General features: G+C 41.5%; 1 protein-coding gene across 3 annotated transcripts in view; it reads right to left on the bottom strand.

Moving 5' to 3' along the window:
* The window catches only part of LOC102183919 (mitogen-activated protein kinase kinase kinase MLT), a 169,857-nt gene that overhangs the window by 7,496 nt on the left and 149,775 nt on the right, over positions 1 to 12,586 (bottom strand). For all 3 annotated transcript variants that reach the window (XM_018064757.1, XM_018064740.1, XM_005675949.3), the window contains exons 17-18: positions 4,454 to 4,570; positions 1,619 to 1,693 (exon numbers count right to left, since the gene is read on the bottom strand). In XM_018064757.1, coding sequence (XP_017920246.1) covers positions 1,619 to 1,693; positions 4,454 to 4,570 — 192 coding nt within the window. The remainder of the gene's footprint in view (positions 1 to 1,618; positions 1,694 to 4,453; positions 4,571 to 12,586) is intronic.

Genomic DNA, 12,586 nt, shown 5'->3' with positions numbered 1-12,586 from the left:
GTGTCCGACTCTTAGCGACCCCATGGACTGCAGTCTACCAGGCTCCTCCATCCATGGGATTTTCCAGGCAAGAGTACTGGAGTGGGGTGCCATTGCCCCTCCCTTACAGTGTCTAGGTCATGGTAAATCCTTGCTAAATGTTTCTTAGATGAATAAGGGAGTGAATGAATGAAAGGCATGTCCTACTGAGGGTAGCTGCATACTAACTACATTCATACTAACCATGTCTCCATATATGCCAAGACTCTGCTATAACTATTTCCCTCCATTCCATCCCCAAGTAGAGAAAACTAGGGTTTCTCTACCTTGTGAAGCAGATTGTTCCACCACCATGAAGATCTTGCTCTTTTCAAAAGCATAATTGGATCATTTAAAGCAGCAGAATACTTAGCAGCCACCATGGTGTTTACAGTGAGTCCAAACTCCTCACCTCGGCCCCAGGAGGCGCTATGCTCAGTCCCACCCACCTCTCTAGCCTTGTCATGTCCTCTGTGCTTCAGACTTGTACTTGCCCTTCCTCTGCTGTTCCCTGCTGCCTCACACTGAGAAGAGGGGTCTTCCCTGACCACTGAATCTAATGCCCCGAGTCTCACTATTTTCTGATTCTCACTAAGCACTCTGACATTACTAATTAATTTATTATCTATCACCCTCCACTGGAGTATATATAAACCTTGAGAGAGTATAGATTTAGATTTAGTCCACCCTAATCACAGAATGATAGCATCACCTATTCAATGGACATGAATTTGAGCAAACTCTGTGAGACAGTAGAGGACAGAGGAGCCTGGTGTGCTGCAGTCCATGGGGTCACAAAGAGTCAGACATGACTTACTGACTAAACAAACAAATCGCAGAATGGTACCTGTTGGTAGGTACTTGCTAAATATATGAATTTTAGTTTTAATAGCACCTATTTCTAAAATATTTGTTTTTCTAAAACAAACATATTGTTTTTCTAAAACAAATACATTGTTTCTCTAAACCAATATTTCTAAAATATTTGTTTGTACATCTTTCAATTTTTTTCATATATTAAATACATGGAATCTGGTTTTGATGGTAGTAATAGAAGTTGTACCCTGTCCTTGTGAAGACTCACTCACTGATCTACCCTCACCCTTAAACTCGAAGCACCAAGAAGGCAGAGCTTTGTTTGGGACCCGAAGCATAGGCTTTCTTCATTACTCATTTATCTTAATGTAGTGGGGAAAGGACCCACCCACCTCCAGTTTCATTTGCACCCACAATGTTGCTGGGTATCCTGATACAACCAGAAAGCAGAGTGGCTATGAAACCTCTAAACCAGCCACTGCCTGCGCTCATTGTTCCATATCCCTAGTATGTCACACACGCATACATTTGTATTCAGAAGGTGCTCAATGATTAACTGATTAATGAATTACTACTTCAATCTCTAGGTGAGCACCCTGTTCTCATTCCTTTCATTACTTTGTTAGAATAATTATATTGATCTCCCTATATTCATGTTGGTTAAATAGCTCCTCTTCCAATAAACGCTAAACACCCTGAGGCAGCAAATAAAAACCCCTTTGGAGAAACTGATGGTGAAGCCAACGGCCTTGCCCCCTCTCCCCTACCCCTTACCCAGGCTTACCTCATATGTGACAGTGCATTCTACAGTCTGATTTTCCATTATTCCTACAATCCACTTCTCCATTACAAATGGGGGCTGCAAAACAGAAGTTAGAAAGGTGTAGAGCTATAGTACGGGCTTTCCTGATGGCGAGCAGTAAAGCAGCAGCCTGCAATGCAGGAGACACAGGTTCAATCCCTGGGTCAGGAAGATCCCCAGGAGAAGGAAATGGATACTCACTCCAGTCTTCTTGCCTAGGAAATCTCATGGACAGAGGAGCCTGGCGGGCTACAATCCATGGGGTCACAGAGGTCAGACATAGAGACTAAACAGCAACGACAGCTGCTTCAACACAGCCTGCACTGCTACAGCGTAGGGTTCTTGGAGGCCAGTCACGCTGTACACAACTGGTAAATAGGGTGTGATGTCAGGCTGTCATGAACGCCATGATGTCAGATTATTAGAAAAGCCCTGTTGGTTCCCATGTGATTACTCACAACATGCTAATGTCTGATCTTTGGGGGTTTGGTTTTCATAAGGCATCCTTTTATATGTTTGTAAACAGCTAATCTTGTCTCCCACAATCTTCTCTTTTCTCATGTATCTCTCAGTTGTATCATTAGATCATTAACTCATGACTGTATCTGGAAGACTTCTCAGAAAGCTTTTTCACAATGAAGAAAAATCCTTAACAATCTAAGAAGACCCTAAAGTGCTTTTTCTGAGTGCAGGCAGTGGCTGGTTTAGAGGTTTCATAGCCACTCTGCTTTCTGGTTGTATCAGGATACCCAGCAACGTTGTGGGCGCAAGTGAAACTGGGGGTGGGTGGGTCATTCCCCACCACATTGAGATAAATGAGTAATGAAGAAAGCCTATGCTTTGGGTCCTATTTTAAGTGAGATGAAAGTGGTCTTTATTAGAGGTGAATCTCCACACTTTCTTCCCACCCCCCAGCCTGTCATTCCAGATTTAAGGTTGCAAATGACTGGCTGACCATGAGATGTGTACAAAGCAAATTTGGTAGAGATTTAACTGAGATTTTTTTTTTTTTTAAGATGAGAAAACAAAGAGAAGTTTATCAGCATTTATACCTCGTGTATACACGGGAGATAGCCAGGGAAAAATGAGTAATTCAAAGAATTCAGGATTCAATGCCATGTTTATAGAGGAAAGGGAAGAGGGAGACCTAGGCCCCTTGGAGGAGAGAAACTGATTTTTAGGAAAGACTATGGGCCCTTAGAGGAACAGATGGGAGGTAAGAGTTAGTGACAAAGTTTGTCTAGCTGTGGAGCCAAATTCTCTCCTGGGACAAGAATCAACCTTGGTATTTTTTTCTTTCCTTAATTAGGATTTTTTATTGTTTCCATTGATGCTGAAAAGTCCTACAGATTTAGAATGGTCCAGCCCAGTCCTATTTTTCCCCATAAGCCTTGTTAATGTTGGTGCATGATTTTGCAAAAGATACAGTTCCTCTGGAATGCATATATAGCCTTAGAGCAGAAACACCTATGTTAGTTTTATAACTCCACCCTGTTATTTTTGCTCTGAGTGACTTCCTTCCGTTAGCAGGCAGTGACTTGCTTCTCAGTGACAGTGAAGCCACAAACAACCGGCGGCAACCAGAGACAGCACAGGTGGGGAGGAAAGAGAAAGTATGTTGTGTGTCCAGGCTCCCAGACACCAAAACACAGTCTGTCCCAACAGAATAAGGGAAAGGTGAAAGTAGATCGTAACCTTTACAGATAACTAACATACCTTCCAGTACACAGGGGCAATCCAACAAAGAATATCAAGTCAATCTACCTGCATATGCTTGTAAATTAAAAGTGGAAGTGTTAGTTGCTCAGTCATGTTTGACTCCTTTGCCACTCCATGGACTATAGCCCGCCAGGTCCTCTGTCCATGGAATTCTCCAGGCAAGAATACTGGAGTGGGTTGCCATTTCCTTCTCCAGGGGATCTTCCCAACCCGGGGATTGAACCCTGGTCTCCTTCATTGCAGGCGGATTCTTTACACTTGGGTGGTTAGCAATCTCGTGCCTGGGAAGGGAACACATTTGCAAGTCTAATGCTGGGGATTTGAAGGTTCTTTTCACTTCCCCCTTTGTGTCTGCACCCTGGCTTGTTGCTGCCAGCCTCATTTTCTTCCCTAAAACCAAATACGCAGTCAGTCGTGTAGTAGAGTTCATGCCTTCTGTGACGTTTAGGGTAACTGTCCTGTTGATGGTTATTTACCTGAGTGGTTGACCTTCTGCAATTGAAGTCTTATATGTATGTTTTCAGTATGATTATTTTGAAGAGAAGCTAAGCATTTCTCTAAGTCTGTCTTCAGCGTTTTAATGGGTGTGCTTCTACTATTGACCTCACAGGAGTAAGATACTGTCCGGTCACTCCAGGAATTCACAGGGGTGAATTCAAGGAAACCATGAAGACTGCAATATGTGCCTTTTGAATAATCTCATCCCAGTACTTCCAGAAATTCAAGAAATCTTTCTCCTGACAAGTTTTTTAAAGTTTAACATGACCCAAAAATTCAAGGTAAATATTTTCATCATTAGCATTTTCTTTTCTTTCATAAATGACAGAATATGCCTAAAGAAATGTAGAAGAAAGTTAAAAAAAAAAATTAAACGACACCTTTCTGTAGTACTTTTTGGTTCACACAGCATAAGTGGAATTTTAACAAAAAACTATTATGATCTCAATCTGCTAAATAAAATGTGCCTTTCAACAGCCAGCTTGAAGCTGAGCTGGTATGAACATCATGAGCACAAAAGCATACCACTGGGGTATTTTAATGTCTTTGTTTGATATCTGTGAATTCAAAAAAGCTTTTAAGCCGTAAATAGAACCCTACCTTTGTCATCTTTAAAATCTCTGCATCAGGTAGGTTAGTGTTGAAAGTCACATCTTTGATGTAGGTTATTGCAATTTCATCCCCATCCATCTCCATATACATTTTCCACTTACAGTCCTGGAATTAAAAGAAAAATTATAGAATTTGAGAAAGTAAAGCAATTTTTAAAAAAAATCTCAATGTTTTATAACACATGAAGTATTCTCAATGAAGTATTATTGGAATTTTTTTCCCCTTATCAGTAAAAGAACATGAAATTAGATCTCTTTCTATACCTAAATAACCCCCAGGCGGGGCAGTCTTGAGACACCATTTACCTCTTCTAAGTGTTCTATAATAGGAGTTGCAAACTCCACACCTTAAAGGGGCCAGGCAGATAAAAATGAGTAAGGCAGGCAGCTAAGAGCCTTAAATTGTAACCTTTCAAAATAGACCCATTTAATTTACATGCTAAACATTGTAGCGATATTTCCCCACTGACACAAAGCAATGTGGTCTTCCCACTATTTTGAAATATAAGACTCTCTTGATCTACCTTTCACTTTCCCAGTATTAATAATGACACAGATTCAAGAAATAGCTTCATTTCTTCTTAACAGGAAATGTGAGGCTATGTGGCAATGGATAATTAGCCCAACCATTGGGTTAGGCATCAGGGGAAGGGTTCGACTCTCTGGGGATCTAAAGGGTAACTGCCCTAAAGGGGCAGCCACCACTCATCTTCTGTTGATTGTTCCCATGTGGGAATATGAGCCTAGTCTTGACAGGTCCTTAAACGTTTCATAAAAATTTGGATATCTGATTCTTATAAGAAACCTCTTGGTTTTTTAAATATTAGTACATTAATTAAATTTTCAGTAAAACGATGATGTAATGAAAAAGTGCTCTACAACATTAATCACCAGGGGAATGTAAATTAAAATCATAATGAAATCCCACTATACATTTACCAGGTGGCTAAGACTGAGAACATCAAATGTTGGTTGTGAGTTGGAGCTATTGGATTGTTGGTGGGAATATAAATGGTAAAAATCACTGTTGGAAAAGTTTTGGCAATTTATTACATAACTAACCATATATGTACTCTATGACTCACAAATTCTACTCCAAGTATTTACCCAAGTGAAATGAAAAAAGACTTGTATGGTATTCTTCTGAGCAGCTGTATCATAATAGCTAAAGAAAACTGGAAACAGGCCAAGTGTTGATCAACAGGAGAATGGATGGACTGTGATATTTTCATAGAGTGGGATATTACTTAGCAATACAAAGGAATGAATTATTGGTACATGCAACAACATGGATAAATCACAAAAGCATTACAGTGAGTGAAATCTTGTATAAGAAAAAGAACAAACTGGGGCTTCCCTGGTGCCTCAGAGGTTAAAGCGTCTGCCTCTAATGCGGGAGACCCGGGTTCAACCCCTGGGTCGGGAAGATCCCCTGGAGAAGGAAATGGCAATCCACTCCAGTATTCTTGCTTGGAGAATCTCATGGATGGAGAAGCCTAGTAGGTTACAGTCCACGGGGTCGCAAAGAGTCGGACACGACTGAGCGACTTCACCTTAACTTAAGGCTTCAATTTACATGAATTTCTAGAATAGACAAAACCAACCTACAGTGGAAAATATTCAGAAAAGTGGTTGCTTTCTGCAGATGGCAATTGACTTGGATGACACATGAGGGGAGTGTCCAAGGATGCTAATGCTCTACTGATAGAAGTTTGGATTATATTGTCACTGTTGCTTAGTCACTAAGTTGTGACCGACTCTTTGCGACCCCATGGACTGTAGCCCACCAGGCTCCTCTGTCCATGGGATTCTCCAGGCAAGAATACTGGAGTGGGCTGCCATTTCCTCCTCCAGGGGATCTTCCTGACCCAGGTTTACAAACTGCATCTCCTGCATTGGCAGGTGAATTCTTTACCACTGAGCCACCAGGGAAGCTGAGCTGGGTTATAAAGGTGTACGCATTTGTTAAAACTGAAGTGTGTATGCTTAACATGTGTGCATTAGGAGAAAATATACTGATACCTACATATTACTTTAAAATGCATCAAAAAATAAGGATTGATAGATGGCAAAGGATAGAGAGATGTAACAAAACAAGTAGAATAAAATGCTTCTGTTTTCATCTAGGAGGTGAGTATGCAAGAATTACTAAAACATTTTTTCAACTTTGCTTTTAGAAAAATGCAGCAATAAAAATGTTGGGGGACAAACACTATGCAATTAAAGGAATTAAAAGGAAAAAGAAACCCATGTCTGTGCACCAAATTTGACCCCTGGATCATAAATTTATCTTTCTCTTATGTTATCAGATAATAAAAGGATTCTGAGAGATTAAGGATAATGTACTAAGTACCTTACACCCCGAAACCAAAATATGCTTTCACACCAGCAGACTTGGAATGTTCCCTGAGCAAGCTCAGACACAATTATTAATGGAAGAACAGGAACAAAGAGACTGTTGAAAACCTGTTGGCTTCAGCAGGAAGCTGGAGGGGTCCCACGTTTTAGGAAAGCTTCTAGGGGAATGGCAGAATCAAGAAGGGCCCAGGCCTGAGGCGACGGTCCCTCTTTGCCCGGCCACGTTCACAAGGTGGACAGCCAATTAGTGAAGGAAAAGTTCTATTCAATAACATGAAAACCTTGCTCTTGGCTAACACAAGTCAAATTAGTCGCTCAGAACTGACAAATCTCTCAGTATTTCTTTGTTTTGGAGCCACTGCTACCCTGGCAACGTAAGCCCTGAGATAACTGGGCAGGAAAATGACTCTTTGGAGTCATGATTACTCTTCTCTGAAATAGCAAGAGCCTCCTCAAGTCAGTGGCTAGAATAAAAAACCTTAGAAATGACGAGTTTACTTCGTTCTGTATTTTCTGCCTTCCAAGTTTTGGAATGAAGGTAGTCAAAAGCACAGTTAAAAGACCTTGAACTGTGGTGCAAATGCCTGACACCCTCTGTTTCACCTCTGTGACCGCAGGTCCCTGCCGATCAGAGACTGAGGAGAGCTCTGCATAGAGAAGGGGCTTCAGAGGGAGCCCAGGCTGGGGGTGCTTACCATGCTCCCGGCGTCTTGCTGGGTACTGACACTGTGCTGTTTTATTTGATACCCATAATGACCCTGCAAGTTAGCTTTATTTTCCTGTCAGGCAATTGAGAAAAATGAGGCTTAGACAGATTAAGGAATTTTTCTAGGGTTCCCTGGCCAAGAAGTGATACAGGTGGGATTAGAAAAGCACAGAGCTGCCTGGCTCTAAAGCTGGAGAAGAAAGCAATAGGGAAGGGCAACTGGGAGGTACAGGATGGACTCACTGGCTGGTTGTCAGAGCTCCAGAGTGGGACCAGCTATTGACCACAGGCCAGAAGGAGCCAGGGAAGACTTTGCCAATACAACCAAAATAACAAGTGGTCACAGGTCCTCCTCTGCAGCCCCAGCTTCTTGTTCCCCAAAATCCAATGTGGAGAAACAGGATCTCCATGTAGGGTTACAGACCTTTAATTTTTTAATTTCTTCTTCTCTTATCTTAAAGCAAGCCTCTTACCTGAACCATAAAAGAAGATAGCGAGAGAAGTAATAAAACTATAATCAGAGAGGTTATAAGACAAGAGGGGCATTATCCATTCATTAAAAAGTAGGTACTGGTGGTTACAAAGCTGGGAGAGAAAGAAAGGAAATATGAAGTGTTCGCCCAGATGATTAACTTAATGTGTTAAGGTAGTGGTGCTTTAGTTGCTAAGTCCTGTCCAATTCTTGTGACTCTATGGACTGTAGCCCACAAGGCTCCTCTGCCCATGGGATTTCCCAGGCAAGAATACTGGAGTGGCTTGTCATTTCCTTCTCTAGGGGATCTTCTCAACCCAGGGATCGAACCTGCATCTCCTGCACTGGCAGAAGTATTCTTTACCACTGAGCCACCTGATAGAACTCCTAGGTATCTTCAGGATATCTATGATTTCATTGTTCCTTAGTTAAGAAAAGCAATCTACCAATGAAGTAATAAGATTCTTTAAATTTTACTGTTTTAAATTACCCATTTTAATTTTTAAAATTTAAAATCTACTCATTTTAAATTTTAAAAATGAAGGTATTCCTGGCATTTTTGTCATTTGGTGAGCCAGAGGTGTCCAAGAGCATTCTCCACAACTCCCAAGATTTAAACAAGTTACTGAATTCCACAGGACCCAACCATGGATGGGATGCTAGGGAAGAAATTCTTAACCAATAGATCATTGGAAAGGACTTCATATGAATGAGGTGAATTAAATCATCAACAGTATCACTAAAAATAAAAATTCTATATATTTATGAGCCTAACATAGAATTTTAAAGGCACAGTTGCTAGCTTTTCAGTTTCTTGCTAGTGATAGGAACCAGATAGTGGGAATATTGGCTCTGATTTAAAAACCACTCAGTTTGCTAGGGAGAGCTATTGATTTTGGTTTGATGTGAATGACAGAAATGTGGGTATTGATATTTGAATCGGAAACATTCAAGAGTCGTTTTGGATGTCAGTGAACAACTCTCCATCCTGACTGGCAGAAATCAAAAGCAGACAGCTCTCTTCCCTGAGAGCCCATGGGGGCCTTGAAGGACTCCTCTTTGGATCTCATTTCACCTCTGGCAGTCTGCAATGGTTCTGTTATTCACTCACCTGGTTTAAGGTGTTGAGGAATCCTATTAAAATGGAAACAATGTAGAAAAGGGTCATGCACTGAGCCATCACTAGTGGAGGGGAAAGATCCCAAGTTTAAAGTCCAACTATCCCAGCTGGAATCCCAGTTCTGCCACTTTCCCCCCAACCTCAGCCAAATTATGTAACCCGTCTGGATCTGAGTGTTCTTTACCAGTGGGTTGTTGTATTTTGACTAAATGAGATAATGTAAACAAAGTACTCAGCACTGTGCCAGAGCCAAATTAGGAGTTCCCAAAGATGTAATTACTTGGGGAAGGGATGGATTGGGAATTTTGGATTAGCAGATGCAAAGTACTATGTATAGATTGAATAAACAGGGTCGGCTGTATAGCACAGAGAACTATATTCAATATCCTATAATAGACCATAATGAAAAAACATGAAAAAGAATTTATATATGCATCTATATGGGCCTTTCCAGGTGGCGCTAGTGGTAAAGAACCCACTTGCCAATGCAGGAGACGTAAGAGATGTGGATTGCAGGTTCGATCCCTGGGCCGGGAAGACTTCCTGAAGGAGGCCATGGCAACCCACTTTGGTATTCTTGCCTGGAGAATCCCAGGGACAGAGGAGCCTGGAAGGCTACAGTCCATAGGGTTGCATGGAGACAGACACTACTGAAGTGTCTGAACACACAAACATGTATATTTCCTGTATGGCAGAAATTAATACAACATTATAAATCAACTATACTTCAATAAAATAAAAACATTTAATATAAAAAAAGAAATAATTACTATTGTTGCCAATATGGGCCACCAACAGAGCTCCAATTTGTTATTACATTAGCCAACCTGTCACCTAGCAGCCGTCTAAGGGAGCAGGCCAGAAGGTGAGTGAGGCAGGAAGGTCCAAAGAGTGTCTAGAATAGAGACCTTGCCAGAGAGGAGGCTGAGTCAAAGCAGCTTCCTTGGGCAGGAGTTTGACCCAGAGGACACTGACTAACTCTGGTGCCAGGGACTTTGTTGGAAAAAAGAAGGTGTAGCCAAGTGGCAACATAACCACAACTGCCTTTATGAAGTAAATAGAAGTAGAAAAACAACTCAGCTCTTCTTACATAGATGGATTCGATAGCACCAATTCTGCCCTTTCCAGTTTCAACAGATCTGATGTGGCCCTCCTAACAGAAACCAGCAGATTGCCAGAGGGACAATGGCTATGAAATGTGATGGGCAGCCAGAGAGCCTTTTCTTGGATGAGGAAGGGGAAGCACAGAAGGATAAGTTAACTCAACCAAGATCGCACAGAGAGCAAGTAGTGGAGTTCAGAACTAAACCAAGTAGACCTATTGTGCTATGAAGAGTAGCTTTCCCCTCAGACTTTTCTGAATCCTGTACTTTCCTTGTTATGGGTTAACAAAAGTAAGAATTATAGTCCAGAGGAGTTCCACCTTCCAAAGTCAACAAGTAGTCCAAATTATCTTGCGGGTTCTTTTGTAGGACTCCCAGGCAGAGACTGAAATACTGAGTCTCCAATAAGTCCAACAGAGCCAGTTTCCCTCTCCTTTGTTGAAAAAGACCATTGTTAAACGTGAATATGGTGCCATTTCACTGTCTGTAAGCTCCTTTTCTTGACTGATTGGGCCAGAATCCAGAATCACAAACACTTCCCTCCAGCCCTGGCTTAGGCTTCGTGACTAGGGAGGACTCCCACTTTCCAAAGCAGAAACAACCTTTTCCCTTCTGTTTGCACAAGCAAAATCACGGGGCAAGTCCTGACTACCACAGTTTCACTTCATAACTAGATTCCCACCCAAGAAGATCCCCACTGTTCGAATTTGTGCCCTGGACATCTCTGGGGAGTGCTAATCACTAATCCATAGGGGGAAGGCAGCGGAGCAGGAGCAGAAGCCTGGGAAGTCCTCCACCGGGGCTGAAGAGCAAAACCTCTCTACTAGCTAGACAATCTGCCCCTCAGGGCAAACCTACAAGATGTGGGTGACATTCTGTTGGGGAGAGGGGAGTTTTCGCATTGGAAACTGATGAAAAAAATAATTCTGTTGAGCTCCCAGGATATGTACCATTTATCTCAGCAGCTGCTGAAATACCTGGATAATTTTAGGAGCAAGTATGTGGTTAATGGAGGATGAGAAAGCATTCCATTTGAACTGGTTCTGCATTGCCAATTACATGAAAAATTTTTCTGAATTAAGATTACCGGCCAAATAAAACAGAAACTCTTACACTGTGAAGATAACATTCTAAACAACACTCAGTTAATGCTAAATTAAGTATCTCTTTGTGAGAAATCACTATTACATTCTCTGCAAGCTGTTTAAAATTCTTTGGAGTCCTAGGCTAATACATGTGATTCTAAACATAGACATCCCTTCTCCCTCTCACAAGAAAAAAAAAAAAAAGGAAAGAAAGAAGGAAGGAAGAAAAAGAACTCATCAGGATAGAGGTAAAATTTCTAAACAGACAAAGTGATTGAAGTTAGCACAAAAGTTATACATAAATATTATATTATGTTCCTGGCAATTCAGAAACCACAATCTGTCTATTTTTTTTTCCTACCTAAATCTTATCACAAACATGAACATTATAGGTAAATCTTTAAAAATCTAGGAGCAAGATTATTCAGGACGTTTGAGGAAGAAATAGACCTCCACATTGAGCTTTCAGGCTCCTATAGATATTTATCTGAAAGTTACAGACATAAAAAATTTTTAATGTATTTTTTATTGAGGTATCCGAGGATGAGATGGCTGGATGGCATCCACTGATGCAATGGACATGAACTTGGGCAAACTTCGGGAGATGGTGAGGGACAGGGAGGCCTGGTGTGCTGCAGTCCATGGGGTCGCAAAGCGTCAGACACAACTGGGTGACTGAACAACATAATTTGCATACAGTAAAATGTACAGGTTTTTAAGTGTACAGTTCAATGAATTTTAACAACTGTAAACACCCATGTAATTACGCAAATGGGCTTCCCAAGTGACTCAGTGGTAAAGAATCTGCCTGCCAATCCAGAAGACTTGGATTCAATTCCTGGGTTGGGAAGATCCTCTGGAGAAGGAAATGGCAACCCAGTCCAGTATTCTTGCCTCAGAAATCCCATGGACAGAGGAGTCTGGTGGGCTATAGTCCATGGGGTTGCAAGAGCCGGACATGGCTTAGAGACTAAACGACAACAAATTATCTAAACAGGTAAGATATTCCACTGCCATAGAAAATTCTCTCATGCCCCTTCCCAGTTGACATCTCCTCCACAACCAGAGGCACCCACTGTCCCGATTTCTACCACCATAGATTAATTTTGCCTGCTACAGAACTTCACAAAATTGGGATTTTTATAGCGTGGAGATTTGTAGCAAGTTCACTTAGCTACACGTGGCATGCCCAGTCAAATGGAGGAGATACAGGTTTTTAAAATCCCCATATCCACCCTGCCCCCTTCCCCATGACCAGAGAAAAAAGTAAAATCCCAC

This window comes from Capra hircus, chromosome 2 (assembly GCF_001704415.2).
Source record: "Capra hircus breed San Clemente chromosome 2, ASM170441v1, whole genome shotgun sequence".
NCBI classification, from domain to species: domain Eukaryota; kingdom Metazoa; phylum Chordata; class Mammalia; order Artiodactyla; family Bovidae; genus Capra; species Capra hircus.
This window is presented reverse-complemented; position numbering and strand designations above follow the sequence as displayed.